Below are 19,959 nucleotides of genomic sequence, written 5' to 3'. Positions count from 1 at the left end.
AACACCACATCTCTCTCTCTCTCTCTCTCTCTCTCTCTCTCTCTCTCTCTCACACACACACTGGTTTTAATAGGTGTGGTGATCTGAACAGGCTTCAAGCATGAACATACTCATCTTCTTCCTTGGCTTTCTTCTTCCTTACCTCAGCATGGATAGTGTTCTCATTCTCCTTAGCTTTCATTTCTTTTTAGCTTCTTTTTCTTTTTATACTTCCTCGTTATTCCGATTTTTCTATTTTTCTTAAAAGAATAAATATATTTGTTACACCGTTAAGTGAGGTTTTAATCCCCAAATTATTAAAATATGTTTGACCAAATCTGTACTACCATTGGAGGTCTCTTTCCTTAGCAGCTCTTTGCTGAAGTTACAAACGCATAATTTGTGTAATGTTACTAATACAGTCACCTCACGCTCATGATTTTATTACTTTATATTAAATCTACTGTAAGACAGGTTTTTGTGAAGATACAAATCGAAGCACTTCTATAATCTCTCTGGGGTTTGAACATGCTAATTTCCCCTCCCTACCCTGCCACTACTTCTCAGCATCCCACGACTCCTGAAGCGTGTCGAGTCCTCATTATGCCATTTTGAATGGGGGATCTTTCTCTTTTGGTTGACCCTTTTCTGCATACCTGGGGGGTCTCCTGAATACATAGAAAACCTATCTTGTCTATAGGTGGACTGGTTTTAATGCTTTCATGATTGGCACAAGCCATCTATTTTGCTATTAGATATAGCAAGTAGGTACTCGTGAAAAATATAATGCTTTTGTTATTTCACACCTCCCTTTTCTATGCTTGTTACATCCTCACTCCACCCTTTTAGTATGAATTAATTATAACATTTAGCTTTTTCATCATTGATCAGAACAATTTTTAATGTTTTCATGATTGGCACAAGCCATCTTTTTTGCTATTAGATATAGCAAGTAGGTACGTGAAAAATATAATGCTTTTGTTATTTCACACCTCCCTTTTCTATGCTTGTTACATCCTCACTCCACCCTTTTAGTATAAATTAATTATAACATTTAGCTTTTTCATCATTGATCAGAACAATTTCATGGTGCCTGCTTTCTCAACCAAGAGTTGGCAACTCTTCTGAGACTCTAGCCACTACACAACACTAGTTTTCATGGGGTGCTGAATGGTGGCAAGCAGCCAGTCCTGGGTGAGTTATGCAAGTTATGTTGTAGCAAGATGCCCAGTGGTTGCTGTAGGGCCTGGTCCCAATAAGTCTACATGCAAAGGTCAAATCAGCCCTGGAAAATATCCTGCCCCCTCCTATATTTACTGAGAGGCTTGAAGGCTTACCTAGCAACAGCCAGTGAAGGGATTTGTTTCTTAAAGCTACAGGTGCTACTTCCATTATTTGGGGTGGGGGTACATCCCCAACATTTTTAAGATTGGTTCCCCCCCAAAAAAACCTGGGGTGTTTTTCAGGTTTGTAGAAATATCTGTCTTGTCTGTACACCAGATTTAAATATCCACAAGTTTAGCCATGTTGAGAATTAGATATACTGATAAGTGCATCCCACCCTTTTGCTTCTTTCCTCCTCTCCCTTTCTTTGTCAACGCTCCCTCTTTCTTGCCCTGACCTGGACAGCCCGGGCAAGCCTGACCTCATCAGATCTCGGAAGTCAAGCAGAGTCGACTCTGGCAAGTACTTGAATGGGAGACCTCCTTAGAATACCAGCAGTCAGGAGGTGGGGGCAGGCATTGTTCAGCCACCTCTCTGAATATCCTCCAGGCCCCCAGTAGGGGGTCAGTCACCAGAGGTTGCCATGACTTCCACGTGCACACACACTCACACACACACATATGAAAAATACAAAAAAGGCTCCCTCTCTCTTTCTGCCCACCTCTTACCTGTCAATCTTTTTTTACCCCCTTTCTCCCCCCCCATGTGTTCTATGTCAATTCCCCCTTCTCTCTTTCTTCCTCTACCCTTTCTCTTTCTCTCCCCACCATGGCAGGGTCCCTGGGAGCCACTGAATCAGTAGCAGCAGGAGCCACTGTGATAGCCACGGGGCCTCTGGCAGCCGTGCCAGTGATGGTGGCCTGATTATCAGGAGCCACGGCCACAGTGAAGATCCAGGAGGTTGCATGTAGGCTGGCATCACCTGGTGAGTCATTTCTGTGTGTGCAGACACTGTTTTTGTTTTGGAGGAGATTTGATCCCCGCCCAATGTATTTTTTTAAACAATTCCAGATTTTTCTGTAATCTTAGGCCTCTCAAGTTTGCAGAACAATCTGTTTTTAGTTATTGTGGGCCCCATCTGCAGATAAGTCCATATTTGACTATTAGAATATAATATACCTTCATTTGAAAACCACATATTTAGTGTCCCGGTGGGATTTTTTTTAAAAATTGACTCTTACGGGTAGAAGACAAAAACATGCTGTCATGCTGGTGAATATTCTCTAGTGAACTCCAAGAGGATTCTCATCAGTTTGCAGGTTTTATAAAAATCTTGGACAATGTTGTGACAGTATATTATGCAATGATCCACTGCTTTTCTCATACTTGAAATATTTGAGGTTGAGGAGTACTGACAAACAGCTGTTGAATGGACTACTGGTGATGTGTTTGGCAGCTCTCTGGAGGGCTCTGGGATTTCCAGCATATAAAGATATAATGGATATGATTGTTCATTCTTCCCTATGGACTACTGCCTATTTTATATCTCTTTGTCCCTTCTGTTTCAGAAAGTGGCATGTGGGATCTGTAACCCTCTTTTTCTTTCCACCACACCCCACCACCATTAGCTGCAGTTTTCTGAATCATCACCACTACTCAACGGTCTCCCCACCTGATCATTGTCAAGGCTTCTAAGTGCTCCTGAAGTCTTGTTCCTGTTGGAGAGTTTGGGTCTTCCTGCTCCCGACTCCCAAGATTAAAGATGGAACAAATCCTAACTGAGACAGAACTAGAGGAATCTGCATCCACAAGAGGCCAAAGGCCAGCTTGCATGGGGGAGGAGTTTTCATTGAATTTTATGTCGATTTCTTCATACATGTTCAGTGATAACCTGCTGGGAAGGGGAGATGAATCATGTTGCTCTTTCTGATTGCCTGCAAGGGGTCAGTTTGTAGAGGGAACACTGTGGGGGGGGATAAGGGGGGCACTTCCATTATGCCTGCCACTTCTCCCCCCCAATCCCTCCTGCTGCTTTTGCTTGTCAGCAGCAAAAACGGTACTGAGAGTTCCATCTGTAATGATATAAAATACTAGAATGTCTAAAACTGAAGAACATTTAAAAAAAAAATGTTTCAGGTGGATAGCCACGGACTGCACTAGAAGAGCAAGATTCCATTCCAATAGCGCCTTAAAAAACAACAAGATTTCCAAGGTATAAGCTTTTGGTGGTGGAAAGTGCCATCAAGTTGCAGACCACTTATGGCGACCATGTAGGGTTTTCAAGGCAAGATGTGGTGTGCTAATACCTTCCTCTGCATTGCAACCCTGGACTTCTTTTGGTGCTTTCCCATCCAAATACTAACCAGGGCCAACCCTGCTTAGCTTCCAAGATCTGATTAGCTTGGGCTATCCAGGTCAGGGCAAGGGAACTTTAGCAGTCTCTTAAAAAGGTAAAGGTAAAGGTTCCCTTGCTCAAAAGCCAGTCGAATCCGACTCTAGGGTTGCGGTGCTCATCTCCGTTTCAAAGCCGAAGAGCCAGCGCTGTCCGAAGACATTTCCGTGGTCATGTGGCCGGCATGACTAAACACCAAGGCACACGGAACGCTGTTACCTTCCCACCGAAGTGGTACCTATTTATTTACTTGCAATTTCTTGCTTTCGAACTGCTAGGTTGGCAGGAGCTGGAACTAGAGACGGGAGCTCACTCCGTCATGCGGCACACTCGGGTCTCGAACTGCTGAACTACCGACCTTCCACAGCCTGCAGTTCAGTGTCTTAACCACTTGAGCCACCTGATAAAAGTTTGAAATATTAATTCAAAGCAGGAGGTGGGAAAAGAGATGGCTATTCCTAGTAAACATGACTGTTCTAGGGCTTGGGGCTAGTCATTAGCCCAAGAGGCTGCTTGGGGCACCACTATGAGGTGAGGTCACCAACATGGCACCGGCTGGAGGCAGCATGTGAGGAGTTGACAAGCATAGCTTGTACAATATGTTGTCTCACTGGCCACATCTGAGGTGAGTATCTGAGGTGTTTCCAAAACTACTACTCTGCTGTTGGCCAGGTCTGAGGTGAGCTGTGGAAGTGCTTGCAGCATGGCTCCCAGGCACTGGCAGCATGTCGGAAGAGGCAATGGTATGGTTTACACCCACTGTTGCCTCTTCAATCTGTGTTGCCAGTGACTGGTGATCACTGGAGGCACAGGTAGTTCAGGGGAACAACTGACCCTGTTAAGGTGTTGCTTTTGTCCATAAACCTCCTCAGGAAGGTGAGTCTAAACAGGAACAGTAAGGAAGGGATCACGGTATCAACAATGTGTCAGAATAAGTTCAGTGTTGGTAAGTGTAAAGTGATGCACATTGCAACAATAAATCCCAATTTCAAGTATATGCTAATAGAGTATGAATCTGCTGAGATTAAGGGGGGGGGATTGAGAGGGGGGTTGTAGTAGATAGCTCAATAAAATTGTCAACCCACTGTGCTGCACCAGTGAAAACGCAAACTTTATATTAGGGATTATTAGGAAAGGGATTGAAAATAAAATGGCTACTATTAACTGCCCTCATACAGATCTATGATGTGGCCTTATTTGGAATACTGTGTACAGTTCTGGTCATCGTATCTCAAAAAAGGACATCACAGTGCGGGGAAAAGTACAGAAAAGGCCAACCAAGATGGATAGGTGGCTGGAGCACCTTCCCTGTAAAGACCGACTGAAGAGTCTGGGACTTTTTAGATTAAATAAGAAATGACTAAGAGAGGACATGATAGAGGTTTATAAAATTATGCATGAGGTGGAGAGAGTTACAAGGAGAACCTGTTCTGCCTCTCCCAAAATACTAAAACCCAAGGCCATCTAATGAAGCTGGTGGACAGTAGATTCAAAATGGACAAAAGGGGATTATTAGGAAGGGTACTGTAAACAGATCAGCCAATATCATAATGCCCCTATATAAATCAATGGTGCGACCACATCTGGAATACTGTGTGCAATTGTGGTCACCACACCTTAAAAAGGATATTATAGCTTTGGAAAAAGTGCAGAAAAGGGCAACTCGAATGATAAAAGGGTTAGAACACTTTCCCTATGAGGAAAGTTTAAGGCGCTTAGGGCTCTTTAGCTTAGAGAAACGACGACTGAGGGGTGACATGATTGAGGTTTATAAGATTATGCATGGGACAGAACAGGTAGAGAAAGAGGTACTTTTCTCCCTTTCTCACAATACAAGAACTCGTGGGCACTCAATGAAATTGCTAAGCCGTCGGGTTAGAACGGATAAAAGGAAGTACTTCTTCACCCAAAGAGTGATTAACACTAGGAATTCACTGCCACAGGAAGTGGTGGCAGCTACAAGCATGGATGGCTTCAAAAGGGAATTAGATAAGCATATGGAGTAGAGGTCCATCAGTGGCTATTAGCCACAAGGTATAGATAGGGGCTCTGGGGCAAGTGATGCTCTGTCTTCTTGGTGCTTGGGGGGGTCAACAGTGGGAGGACTTCTAATGTCCTGGCCCCACTGGTGGACCTCCTGATGGCACTGGTATTTCTGGCCACTGTGTGATACAGAGTGTTGGACTGGATGGGCCTTTGGCCTGATCCAACATTGGCATCTCTTATGTTCTTTTGATAAATGGACTCTGTTTGCACAATGTGTTATGCAAGCAACATCTTGCACTTTCCTCCCTATATAATAAAAAATAAATCTATAATACCCAGAAATTCATTCCATAAGATCTTGCAGAAGTGGGGGCTATTTTAACTAAGTGCCAGTGACTACCATGGTCTTTTTCTTGCATTTCTGCAAGAGCTCTAGCACAAGTGGAAATTTTGTACTAGATCCAAACCCAAGAATTGGCATGTAGTCGTTTGGCCTACAAAAATATAAAAGTAAGGATTTAACTATTATTGCAAGATCCTAATTAAAGATATGCATTTAGATAGCAATTAATCACAACAATGTCTATTGTTCTGAATAGTAACTGATCAAAATCTACTTTGACTTTTGGCAATTTTTTAAAAAAGTGGTGCATGTTTGTAGTTGCATTCTGCTTTCAAAGTTTATTTCCATCATTCTTAAGTTGCCATTTTCTGGGAACAGTGAGGGGGTAGGTCAGGGGCACAGTGTAGAATGATCCCACAGATCTGTGTCTCAGAGGTACGCTGTAAAACAGAACACTTAGGTTCGGACATCTTATGATGTCATTCCCCTCACACTTAAAAATAAGCCCCCACCCCAACCTTCACACATATAAGAAGAGTTGGCTTTTATACCCTGCTTTTCACTACCCAAAGGAGTCTCAAGTCACCCTGCGAGGCAGGTGGGGCTGAGAGAGCTCTGAGAGGTGTGACTGGCCCAAAGTCACCCAGCTGGCTGCATATGAAGGAGTGGGGAATCAAACCCAGTTCTTCAGATTACAGTCCACCACTCTTAACCACTACACCACAATGGCTCTACGGAATGCTGACAGATGGAGGCAAAACTCATACCACACCTCAATTGTTAGGTCTGTAAAATGGGAGCCCTTTCTTCTCTCTGTCTGCAATCTGGCATGCAAAACAACTTGAGAAAGGCCTGCAGTCCTGGAGATATTCATCCCATGGGGGGGGATGAACTGTTCATCGGGGGGGGGGGGAGAAATGTGTTTTGTGTTTTATTGCCGCTAGAGCATGATTGATTTCTTCTACCTGCCTGAAGTTTGGGGAGGACTCCTTGGATGAGGGTTGAATCCATAGGAATTTGATCTTAATAGGCTGGGTAACAAAGGAGTTACAGGTGGAAACATGTTTCCCACTGAAAATGACCCTGTGACAACACTATTAAAGAATTCAAACAATCTTAAATGTACAAAACAAGACAAATGAAATAAAATTTCGGTATGCACCCCTGTATTGTTCACAATGCAATTTTATGCAGAGTTACTTCAATCAAAACCTACTGCATAGGATTGCACCGTCTGTTTCTTGGTTCAACACAATAGCTTGACGTGGTAGCTAAGGGAACGGACTTCTCATCCTTGTTATATCTTCTTGATTTATTCTTGACTTTGATTTTTGTTCAGATTTAAAACTACCTGATAATTCTGAAACAATGAAAATCATTTTGTTGCAAAGATTTATTGCAATTAAAATGTAAGATTTAATACAAAAACTACAATGATAGTGTTTACTTAACAATTTTAAAAAACTGAAATTATGCGTTAAAGAAAGATGCAATACTAAATGGACTTCAAAATAACACTTTGGAATAATAGACAAAAGTGCATTGCCCTGTGCTGAAGATACGAATACTGAGCATACTGTAAAATCTTTTTATCATCAAAAAATGATGCTCTTTCCTGACCTGTAAAGAAGTTCCTACAGTGGCTATTTGAAGCAACATTACTTTTTCTTCCCTGCACGTTTTCCTGGCTTTTTTTTCTGTACATCTGGGGTTTTCTTCTCTTGTTCTGCTCGAAGGGCGGCTTCTTCGGCTGCTAGTGCTTCTTGTCTTAAACGCTCAGCTTCTAGTAGCTTAGCTCTGTATGCCTCCCGGATGCTGAGAACCCTGCCTCGTGCTTCATCTAAGGTAGCCTATCCAAAAACAAATACACCCACCCCAACATAAAATCAGTCTTTAGCTGTATAGTAAAGACTTGTGTCTTTCCATAGAATCTGAAGTGCCTTCCTTATTGTATAAATATATATATTTCCTTTCCCATTTTTTCTTATTTACTAGGTTTAATTAATCCATTTGCCACTTAATTATCACAAACAGGAAAAAGGCATTAAACTGCAAGTATCTATTTAAAACTTCTTAGATGCACACCTTAAAAAATATAATGTTGCCTTCACTCTGGGCCAAAGTACATTTTCCCCGTGATACCATTTGGGCCCGGGGTTCCCCCATTCATGTAGAGTCCCACAGCAGAGCAAACGTGGCCTCCCTGTGGCTGTTTTGTTTCAGGAAACCAACACTGCAGGGAAGGCTGAAGCCGTTTTCCCTGGGTATTGTATGCCTGAGCCAAATTCAGCCCCAGTGTGTTTAGGAACATTAGCTCCCCCGTGTTAAGTCTGTGCGCAAAAAGGACATACAGGTCAGGGGAATGCTGATCTGACTTGTATTACAAGTAACTTGTTGTTTGGCCTTCTGTGTTTGCCAGTTAGAATTACAAACAACTGAAGGAGATTCCAGTGTCATAGAAAATCCTCCATCCCTCACTGGGGATGTTTTGTACTGTTTGTTTCTGAGCACAATTCAAGGTGCTGGTTCTTAACTTTAAGACCGTTAACAGTTTTGGGCCAGTGTACCTGAAGGACTATTTCCTCCAACATTGTTCAGCCCGGCAGTTAAGGTCCTCTTCCCAAACCCATTCTGTGCCCCCACTTGCAAAAGTGAGGTGGGTAGCAGCCACAAACAGGGTCCTTTCACTGACTGTGCCTTAGCCTCCGGAATGGCCTTTGAGGTGCCTAACACCTAACTTTACCGTCCCCTTTAGGTATCAGGCCAAAACCATGTATTTTTACCTAGGCTTTTAACTGAAAGGTTTCATCCTTTTCCCGGTTTTGTCATCTGATTCTATCCTGAGAGCTCCTTAAGGGGTACCATTTTAAGCTGCTCATTGCATGTTTGTATGCTCTGGCAGGTTCTTGACTTGGTTGTTTAAATAACTTTATTGTATTTGTTTCTACTTTGCAAGTTACTTCTATTAGGTTCCTAGAGAGGCAGTACAAAAGTATTCTAATTAAATTAGTTCTGTTTTCCCCCCTGGGTCCTGTTATCTATCTCTTGCCCATGGGGAAACCACACATTGGTCTTTGCTTTCTTTTCATATTATAGCAATATGATGCCATTTCCAAAGCATCAGCAATCTGACACCTTAAAGTGCCAAAAGACGCTGTTCCCTACTCTCATTTGCTAATAGATACACAAACAAATAAATAGCAAGGGAAAGCTGAAAATATAATAGTAGTACAAAGTGCTAATATTAAGCAGGCATTATTATTCAAGCAAAAGAATATCCACTTTCATCGAAACATTATCAAATGCAGTCTTCATGGACTTGCATCCATCCCAAGGAGAAGTTCTCACAAATTTATTACATGCCATATAAGCAGATGGATTATACTGACACTTTTAAAAAATATGTACTTAGGTGTTCATTCATAAATGACTTCATTCTTTGCTCTTATAACATACACTGCAACTTCCTCTCCCCCTTCAACAGGGAAATTACCATCTGATAAGCCTGCAAAGTGAGAGGAAATCTAGGAACTAATGCTGAGAGCCAGCAGTTGATCCGGGTGCACTGGGCAGAAGTACAGTCAGCAAGTATGCCAAAGAGGCAGAAGCCACCCCAAATAATTAGTCAGATTATATATGGACTCACTTGTTGATCTTCATACATTTCAATCACATTTTGCTTCAGCTGATTTCTAGCCATGTGCTCTTGCTGTCTGTGTTCCAGGACCATCTCTCGAAACTGCCTGAAGAAATTGATTTCTTCTGCTTTACGCATTTCTTGCTCTTGAATAATAGATTCATTCTTCAACACAGGCTCAGGAAGTGTTTTTCTGAGGGCAAAACAAAGATGACACATCTCTTTCCAAAGGCATTGTTTGAGATGGAGGCCTGAAGAACAGTGTCCATAGGAGATGGCTTGTGGTGTGTGTAACCTAGGGTAACCAATAACAGCTGGCCAGCTGACTGTGCTCAAAGGAAACATACAGTGTGCTGCTAAACAGAAGGGCAACCCTCAGGCTTAGATGAATTGGTTAAAATATTTCACTTTTCAGTTCTAAAACTCAGACCAAAACTGTACTGATGTAACTTGATACAATGATGCATGCTGCACTTTACCTAAGGTAGGGAGTAAGGTCCAGAGGCTCCCATTCCTTTCGCTGAGCACCTGCGCCTGTCTCAGCAGCGGCTGGAGATGTTGTTGGTTCAGGAGTTGGAGAAATAGCTTCTAACAAAAGAAAAATTGGTAGTGCCATGTGATTAACCAGCTTACCAAGAAAACACTGCTGCCTTTTCTAATACAGAATCTTTTTAAAAGTACCACATGCACACTCTTCCATCGGATTGTCACTTTCTGTACCCATCCCAGACCAGTGACTATAATTATGAGCAGGGTTCTAAGTACTGGATATCATGATGTGGTTGCTAGGACTGTAGGCAACACCTGCTTGAGTGTGTGGTTCCCAGTCCAACAAGGGCACCCTGCACGTACTCTGACACAGCTTTCACTCTTGCTGAATATGGATTACCATAGCTAATTATTAGAAAAGGAAAGCGTTTTAAAAACCTGTATTGGAATATTACTCAAATACAGTTTTCAAAGGAGAAACATTTTACACCAAGGTTAGAAATATAATGATTGATGCTCATTTTTTTCCAAATAAATGGGAAGTTTAAAGTCTGTAATAATGGAGTGTGCATTAATAATGTTAGAACTTCTGCTGCATTTGCATCACTGCCCATTCTTCCTGCCTCCTTCCATTTTCTCATCCACTTTAGTGTAGACTTGCAAGTTGCTGTGGGGCTCCTTGTCTATGATAAAGCTTCTGTGCAGTGGTTAGATAATAGGCAACATTCAAACAATAAGGATGATGACAACAATTATGATTTTGCATAAAGTTTCAAACGGCACAAACCAAATTTATACCCACCTTTCCGAAAGTTCAAGCTGGCTTACACGACAACAGAATGAAATGATGAAGTCATCGCCACAGAAACTGGGAGTGTCCTATCTGGGCATTAAGAGAGCAACCCTAAGCGGGCTTATTGAGGATCTTATTCCCAGGGAAATGTTTTTAAGAGTGCACTGTTAAGTGCTTGACACTTAGATATGTTAACATTCCCTTTTTTGCTGCTGTTACTTTAGAACTCCCTTACCCTACACATCTGAAGTATTCAGTCTCTGCACTCACTATATATTGTGCAAAGAAATCAAGGATATTTAAGGGACCCTCCCCTTTAACTGTAATCTTATTTGTTCACACAATGCCTGACTGAAAGATCTATGGATTCTCTGATGTGCACATGGTGTTAAAGGGCCTCCTTATTCCCATTCGTGTTGGTGGGCAGGAGCTCTATAGGCATAAGTCCAGGACGAGCCGGTGTTTAGGCTCCCCCCCTCCCCCCCGCCTCTCACACAGCAGGTGGTCAGGCTTGGTGCTGCGTGAGAACTGGGTGGCTGGAAGGTCTCCAGCAAGGACTGCATCTGAGGGTGGCCCAGGTGGTCTTGACAGTGCTCCCCAGCCCCAAAGTATCCGTCACCACCAAGTGAAGCATAACGATGCCCTTGAGGCACACAGCCTTCACTGCTCCCAGCATGCTGGTGCCAGTGTCTGTGCCCATGCAGCCACAGGCAATGTTGCCACTGCTCACCCGGCATCACAGTGGCAATGTCTTGTGCCGTGTGGTCTGCATCCATCCACTGTGCATGGAGCAGAACCCCTTTGTGGCCTGGTAGTAGGACCGTGCCCCAGCAGTCCAGGCAGAGAGGTCCACTGGTTGCCACCAGTGGGCAGTATGGAAGAAGCAGCTGTGCTGCTGGCTGCTCCAGAGGTCTTCCATGAAGGGCACGGTTCTGCCTTGTACTCTGGGGACCTTTACCTTGATCATCGCCACTGCGAAGTGGTGCATGGCGGGCAAGATGGGATGGAGTACCAGGGAGCCAGATGTTGCAGCAGTTGGCAAAAGGCTACATGCTCCATGAGAGAGAAGGGTTGGCCATCCACAGCAATCATCTCACCAATAAGATAAGTGACTGCTTTCTGGGCCCTCCACAAAGCCCTTCTATATGGCATTGTCGGCTTCCATGGGGGAATGAATTTTTGGAGGGTGGCCTGTCTTGATGTTCTGCCCACTGCAACCCGAGTGCAGGGAGCCTTTCTTGGAGGGGCCTCCCACTTCCTCTCCACTTCTCCCTACTGAGACGGTGTGGGTCTCTTCTTCCTCCCACTGGCTGCCACTCTTTCATCTGGCAGCAATACAGTGGGGTGCACCCTTTGCACGTGTCTGTGGAAGATAGAGGAGGACATGTTGAGTGTTTGCACCCCTCTGGACATGGGTATGGCACACCTGGAACTCTTCCACACAGAAGTCACTGGAGAGGGTGCAGAAATGAAGTGTAGGCTGGAAATGGGGGCCCAGGATTGGAGAAACTGGGAGGGACAGCTGCTGTCTGGCACTGGGCTCGGAGGGGCCATGGACAGGTGTACTCCAGACAGGAGCAGGAACAGGTGTGGAGGGAAGGCTGCTTCTGCCCACTCTGAATCACTGCTAGAATCCTCCTCTCCGAACAGTGTTAGCAACTGCTGGTCTCTGTGTGGATCCCAAGGAACACATCAGGAAAAGGAGGCTACGAGATCCCTGGTGATGCCCTACTAGGGGAAAGCTCCAGTGGACTGGCAAGATGGGTTCAGTGCCCAGGGATGGGGGCCTGTGGTACAGGGTGGTGGTGATGGAGGACGTCTTCCCCCCCATGATGAGCACCCTTTGCACCCATTTTCATTATCATGGCACAGAAGGGTTCACAATCAGGAGGAGTGGGGGGGGGTATAAAATGATGCCTCTGCTTGGCATCAGCAGAAAGATGTCTGGAAATATAATCATTCATGGACTACCACAAACAGCACCAAAGTTTGTAACATGTTCGTGCTGAGTGCCTTTCCACAACCATCACTTCACGAACCACAAACCAACTAAAATTCGTGATGAACTTTAGTTCGTGAACCGGTTTGTGCCCATCCCTAGTAACCAACAGCCTGTTCATGCATTTTATGTGTGAAGAGGTTTGTCCTGTGTGAGAAAATGTCATCTCAATGTTGTGGTCATCACTACTAGTTGATTAATAGCTACCATGCATATCTTATGGTGGAGTATCTTCAATGTGTAAGTCATTATTGGTGGGTGGCAACAATGTTTCCAAGGATGCTGTGGGAGTAGCAGTCAGCATTCCTACTTTGACTTCTGTTTCTACAGCTATTATTGGGTCCACTGAGTCTGCTGCAATGAATGTATAGGATTCCAGCTATTTTATACCACTGTATTTGCAGCACTGCGAGAACACTGAAGCCACAAGTATTAAGCATGCATTTAAACTTATAACTCCCTTGTATCAGAACTATTCCAAAAATGGCTTCGGCCATTGTAGCAAATGTTGAAAAGCATTCTTTATTTCAAAAAGTAAGCACTTCCAGATGATGAAACTAGAGCACAATATAATATTTCTTCTGTGTGCAAATGCAAACTGTATGTGTTATGCCCCCATTTAGTGGCTCAGATACATGCAATATTTTCCTTTCCAGATGTGAATCCCACATCTAGAAAGTTTTTCTTCAAGGGTTGCATAGACAAGAAGTTTTGTTTTGCAGACACACATACCTGCTTCTCCAGAACCCAAAACAGTGCTGGCAGGTTCAGCCTCAGAGTAGACCAAACCTTTCCGCATGCATTTATTGATAAACCGCATGCGCTCCTGAGAAGCCTGGGGAACAGAGATTTTATTACACATAATTGAAAAACAGAACAGTACAAGCTATATTCATTATCAAGCCATTTTTGTACAGAAACATTTCAACAGTGACAGAAGATACATTCAATAATATATGGATGTTATAAATGCAAAGGATTAAAAGGCATTATACAATCATGAAACCTCTAGGCATCCTTGTACTGGTGAGCCAATATTATCAATCTGGATTTGGAGACTACCTTTTAGAAACAGCACCACCATGAACTTAGCACTGATGTCCATTGACTATAAGTTTTTATTCTGCCCCTCTTCTAAGAAGTTCAGAAAGGCTTATGTAGTTCACCTCTCCCCCACTTTACCCTCAAGTGGAGAGTTATGGTTAGACTGACACTGCACAACCTTGTGAGAGAGCTTCATGGCTGCGTGCTGAATTGAGCCCTAGTTTCCTCAGTTGAACTGCAAAGTCAGCCTAGACACATACACACACGTCTCTCCGTGTGTATCTGGGGATGGGGGACCCTGACTGCACATAAAGTAGGAGACAGACATTCAGTTAGTCAACCAGTTTTCAGAGCATTTGCCAAAAGCTCAGTCAAGTTGACATAAGGCCTAATATGCAGTTGAAATTCATTCATAGTGTCAAACGCAAACGTGGTGGGTTCTCAGTGGATCTGCCCATGCATAAAGCTAGTACATTTGATTATGATGCAGGGACGAGAAGCGAACCAGGATAGGCCACCAGAATTTTAGCTGAAAATGTGGAGCTGGGAGAAAAACAGAACCACTGCATAGGATAGATCGAGATGGGTAGCCGTGTTAGTCTGTGGCAGTAGAAAAGAGCAAGAGTCCAGTAGCACCTCAAAGACTAACAAAATTTGTGGCAGCTTTTGTGAGTCACTGCTCACTTCTTCAGACTCACAAAAGCTCACACCCTCAAATTGTGTGAGTCTTTAAGGTGCTACTGGACTCTTGCTCTTTTTTACTGCATAGGATAGGCAGTCTGAATCATCATGTGACTCATTCTACAGGATTTTCTTGTCTCCTTCCTGACTGCTGGTGTGACTTTGGAGTGAAGATTGAAGAACCAGTGCATTTCCCCCCATCTCGCCCTTTGACTGGGGGCCTCTGCCCTTCTTTTTAAAAATATTTTTGAGTATATATTTCATACTACATAAAAAATAATTCATCTGCCCTTCTGTCCGTTACAGTAGATCCATCTGTCTCTAATGAGATAGCAGTACCATGTACCACAGAGCTCTAATAGTGACACAATATGAAGCAGCAAGGGAATATGACAGGAGAAACAAAGGAGTGACTCTGTAGTACAATTCATGCACCATTCTAAGCGTGTTTTAGTCACCAGAGAATCTGCTATACAAATACAGCTACTCTTTGGCTAGAAGCTGTTGAAATTGGGCTGCAACTCTCACGCATACCAGGAGGTCACCACAGCCAAACCAGGACATGTGTTCCTTAGTCTGACAATTCGTATGTTTAGAATAGGGTGTACAATGTAGCCTCTAGCTGCTGTACACTAAGTGCAACATATAACATATGGTAAAGTTTAGATTTTGGACTGAGTAGATCGGTTATTTTAATATGTGGTAAAGTCTTTCCTGACAGCTGAGTGATGAGTCATTAAATTAAAGCACACACGTGGGTGGATGATTCATGTCAAAACATTCAGCTGCAGTGCTCAGAAAAAAAACAAAAAAAATCAATATTTCCCCCTCAAATTTTGCAACTAAGCGATGATTAACTGTTAGCAGTAAAACAACAAAAACAGTTTTTGGTAAGTTTTTAAAAAACATGCACACAAGGAACCAAAATATTTTAAAAAGCAACTCTAAACAAGAGCAGATTATTAATGCTTACAGAAAAGCTAGTATTAAGATCAAAGTATTTGCCATCTTAGTATTATGTTTTAATACTGACATTCAGTTACAAACAAAAAGAGAGCTCTACTGGAATGGGCCAAAATTTTACACAATTCAGCATTCTGATTCCAACAGTGACAGCCGAGAAGTATGAACTTCACAGACTTAATAAACATTGTTTCTGATGTTGGCTAAGTTAAGCTTTCAAATCAGAAAACAGAATGTAGGTGAAACAAGGGAGTTAACATCATAATAGTTCTAAAGGATGAAATCATCTAAAGATATGAAATATTTACTATGCAAAAAGTAATTCTATAGCTCAGAATAAATTGATTAAAAATCCCACATCAAATCAAGTCACTAATGGAAAAGTTTCATTTAAACAAGCATTTTATACTTGATTTTTAAGAGACATATATATATTTTTAAGAAAAGTAATCGTCACTGGGTTCAAGGAAACTTATTCTCTAGTAAGTCAATGCGGTGGCAGGAGGAGAGATGACACCCGAAGTCGCTGACGTCCAGGCAGGTGGGGCTTTTGTCACCCAAGCTCAGGCTGCCAGGAGCGCGGGGCGGCAGTGAGAGGAGGGCACTGGGCTCATCAGGAGCCAAGAACTTCTCATGTGACTCATCTAATGAGACTACAAATAGCAGAGGAAAGAAGGAAAGCAAAAGGCAAAGGCGAAAAGGAAAGATTTATCCAACTGAATGCAGATTTCCAGAGAACAGCAAGGAGAGCTAAGGAGGCTTTTCTGAATGAACAATGCAAAGTAATAGAGGAAAACAACAGAATGAGAAGGACTAGAGATCTCTTCAAGAAAACTGGAGAAATCAAGGGATCGTTCCATGCAAAGCTGGCCATGATAAAGGACAAAAATGGTAGGGACCTAACAGAAGCAGAAGAAATTAGGAAAAGATGGCAAGAATACACAGAAGAACTATACAAGAAGGACCTCAATGTCCTGGACAACCATGACGGTGTGATCACTGACCTCAAGTCAGACATCCTGGAATGCGAAGTCAAATGCTTAGAAAGCATTATTAACAATAAAGCTAGCGGAGGTGATGGTATCTCAGCTGACCTATTCAAAGTCTTAAAAGATGATGCTGTTAAAGTGCTGCACTCAATATGCCAGCACATTTGGAAAATGCAACAGTGGCCACAGGATTGGAAAAGGTCAGTTTACATTCCAATCCCAAAGAAGGGCAATGCCAACAAATGTTCAAACTATCGCACAATTGCACTCATTTCACACACTAGCAAGATCATGCTAAAGATCCTAAAAGCTAGGCTTCAGCAGTATGTGGCTGGAGAACTGCCAGAAGCTGGGTTTTGAAGAGGTAGAGGATCTAGAGATCAAATTGCCAACATTCGCTGGATTATGGAGAAAGCAAGAGAGTACCAGAAAAACATCTACTTCTGCTTCACTGACTATGCTAAAGCCTTTGATTGTGTGGATCACAACAAACTGTGGCAAGTCCTTAAAGAGAACCAGATCACCTCACATGTCTCTTGAGAAACCTGTATAAGGGTCAAGAAGCGACAGTTAGAACCGGATATGGAACAACTGATTGGTTTAGCATAGGAAAAGGAGTATGACAAGGATGTATATTGTCCCCTTGCTTATTTAATATATATGCAGAGTACATCATGCGAAATGCTGGCCTGGATGAATCACAAACCGGAATTAAGATTGCTGGGAAGAACATAAACAACCTCAGATATGTAGACAATACCACTCTAATGGCAGAAAGTGAAGAGGACCTAAAGAGCCTCTTGCCCAGGGTAAAAGAGGAGAACGCAAAGGTTGGCTTGAAACTCAACATAAAAAAACTAAGATCATGGCAAATAGAAGGAGAAAGTCATGGAAGCAGTGACAGACTTCACGTTCCTGGGATCCAAGATCACTGCAGACAGTGACTGCAGCCATGAAATTAAAAGACGTCTGCTCCTTGGGAGAAGAGCAATGGCAAACCTAGACAGCATAATAAAAAGTAGAGACATCACCCTGCCAACAAAAGTCCGTATGGTCAAAGCAATGGTATTCCCAGTAGTCATGTATGGCTGCAAGAGTTGGACTATAAGGAAGGCCATGTGCCAAAGAATAGATTCTTTTGAACTATGGTGCTGAAGAAGACTCTTGAGAGTCCCTTGGACTGCAAGGAGATCAAATCAGTCAATCCTAAAAGAAATCAACCCTGACTGTTCCCAGGAAGGCCAGATACTGAAGCTGAAGCTCAAATACTTTGGCCACCAAATGTGAAGGGAGCACTCACTGGAGAAGACCCTGATGCTGGGAAAGATTGAAGGTCAAAGAAGACGGGGACGGCAAAGGATGAGATGGTTAGACAGTGTCATATATGCAACGAACATGAAGTTGAGCAAACGTCAGAGGACGACGGAAGACAGGAAGGCCTGGCAGGATCTGGTCCATGGAGTTGCGAAGAGTCAGACTCGACTGTGCAACTGAAGAACAAGAAGTGTGGACTGCAACCTCATTTTTCAGAATTATTACAAAAACTTTAACTGTGGATTTTAAACATAGATTTTGTATTCAGTGTAATAAAAAGTATAATGAAGAAACTGAGGATTAAATAGCTTATATTTGTTATACGTTCAAGTGTAAAAGTCATTTAAAAGCACTACATCAAAACTGTATCTGAACTCTCATATATGAATTCTCTCAGCTGTAAAATCATAACAATCACCACTGTCACCACCTTGGATTAAACCCCCAGATAAAAGACTCCAGTTAATGGTAACATTTTGTCAGAGCTATTCAAAATTTTGGTCCTGGGCACCCAAGAGTGGAACATCAGAGCTCAGGCTACATTTTCCCTCCCAGTACTTATCTGAAGCATCTCTTAATCCAGCTCAGCAGTATTCCTGACATTCTGTGCAACTTGTTTGCTGAGGGCAAGTCTCCACGAGGCTGTCCCTACTCGCCCTTAGAACCCTTTTCTTTTAAATATATGTATAATAGGATAGTGGAGCTGCGGTGGCTCAAGTGGTTAAGACGCTGAACGGCAGGCTGTGGAAGGTCGGTAGTTCAGCAGTTTGAGACCCGGGTGCCGCATGACGGAGTGAGCTCCCGTCTCTAGTTCCAGCTCCTGCCAACCTAGCAGTTCGAAAGCAAGAAATTGCAAGTAGATAAATAGGTACCACTTCAATGGGAAGGTAACAGCGTTCCGTGTGCCTTGGTGTTTAGTCCTGCCGGCCACACGACCACAGAAATGTCTTCGGACAGCGCTGGCTCTTCGGCTTTGAAATGGAGATGAGCACTGCAACCCTAGAGTTGGATTCGACTGGCTTTCGAGCAAGGGAACCTTTACCTTTTACTATAATAGGATAAGGCTTGGTTACCTTGACAGCTCTTCCTGGTTCTGCAGCTTCCCATGCTAGCTTCATAGCTTTGATCTCATCAGCTCTCTCAGTGTCTTTCTTTACATCCAGTGCTTCTGCTTCATTTTGTTCAATGACAAAACGCAGGATCCAATTGGGCTTGTTTGGGTCAGACTGCTAGAAATAAAGAACTTAAGAGTACAACCACAATAGGATATATTGCTTTGGATGCATTACCTCTCAAATTGATGACAGCAATCATTGATAAGCCCTACAGCAGGTTGTAATTGCCTACAAATGCCTAAGGACAATGCCATACTGTGATATCCTTGAATGGCTATCCATACAGGCCAGTTTTGTACATCATTCCACAAAATTTATTAGCCAGCATACAGTTTTGGCCACCAAATGAGCAGGGGGCACTCACTGGAGAAGACCCTGATGCTGGGAAAGATTGAAGGTCAAAGAAGAAGGGGACGGCAAAGGATGAGATGGTTAGACAGTGTTATTGAGGCAACGAACATGAAATTAAGCAAACTCCGGAGCACGACGGAAGACAGGAAAGTCTGGCGTGATGTGGTCCATGGGGTCGCGAAGAGTCGGACTCAACTATGCGACTGAACAACAACAGTGTTCTTAGACTTGCTGTCCAAACATGTCTGTCTTTGTGTTTGTACAAACATGCTAACCCAGTTTTAGTGTTCTGCTGCTGTCAGATGATGTCTTATGGCGTACAGCAACCATGGTGGAAAATGGAAGGGTAGATTTGAAACTACCCTAAATATGAATTCTAACTTTGACACTTGATTTCAAAACTAACCTCCTAGATTCAAATCCCCATTCCACCATCATGTTCATTGGGTGACCTTTGGACAGCCACACACTCTAAGCCTAATCTATCTCACAGGGTTGTTTGGAGGATAAAATGGAGGAAAGAAGAATGATGTAAACTGCTTTGAGGAGAAAGGTGGAATGTAAATGACACAAATAAATAGTAAATATAGCTAAAAGATGGGGGCAGTTAAAAGGTACATAGGTTCATGTGTGGGAAGGAGAGAAGGAAGGAGGAATGGTGAGGATATGGGGACTGTCAGGAGGAAGGAAAGAGGAAATTGTGAGGGGAGGAGATACAGG

General features: G+C 43.0%; 1 protein-coding gene across 1 annotated transcript in view; it reads right to left on the bottom strand.

The window, feature by feature from the left end:
* Positions 1–2,799: 2,799 nt before the first annotated feature.
* ADGB (androglobin) overlaps positions 2,800–19,959 on the bottom strand; it is a 129,892-nt gene continuing 112,732 nt past the window's right edge. Inside the window, exons 31-36 of the mRNA XM_015426312.1 lie at positions 18,847–19,002; positions 13,515–13,617; positions 9,981–10,089; positions 9,511–9,694; positions 7,527–7,714; positions 2,800–3,034 (exon numbers count right to left, since the gene is read on the bottom strand). Of these exons, the coding sequence (XP_015281798.1) occupies positions 2,800–3,034; positions 7,527–7,714; positions 9,511–9,694; positions 9,981–10,089; positions 13,515–13,617; positions 18,847–19,002 (975 nt within the window). The remainder of the gene's footprint in view (positions 3,035–7,526; positions 7,715–9,510; positions 9,695–9,980; positions 10,090–13,514; positions 13,618–18,846; positions 19,003–19,959) is intronic.

Source organism: Gekko japonicus, unplaced genomic scaffold (genome assembly GCF_001447785.1).
Source record: "Gekko japonicus isolate JY-2015 unplaced genomic scaffold, Gekko_japonicus_V1.1 scaffold587, whole genome shotgun sequence".
NCBI lineage: Eukaryota > Metazoa > Chordata > Lepidosauria > Squamata > Gekkonidae > Gekko > Gekko japonicus.
Note: the sequence above shows the minus strand (reverse complement) of the source record. Positions and strands in the feature narration are given on the sequence as shown.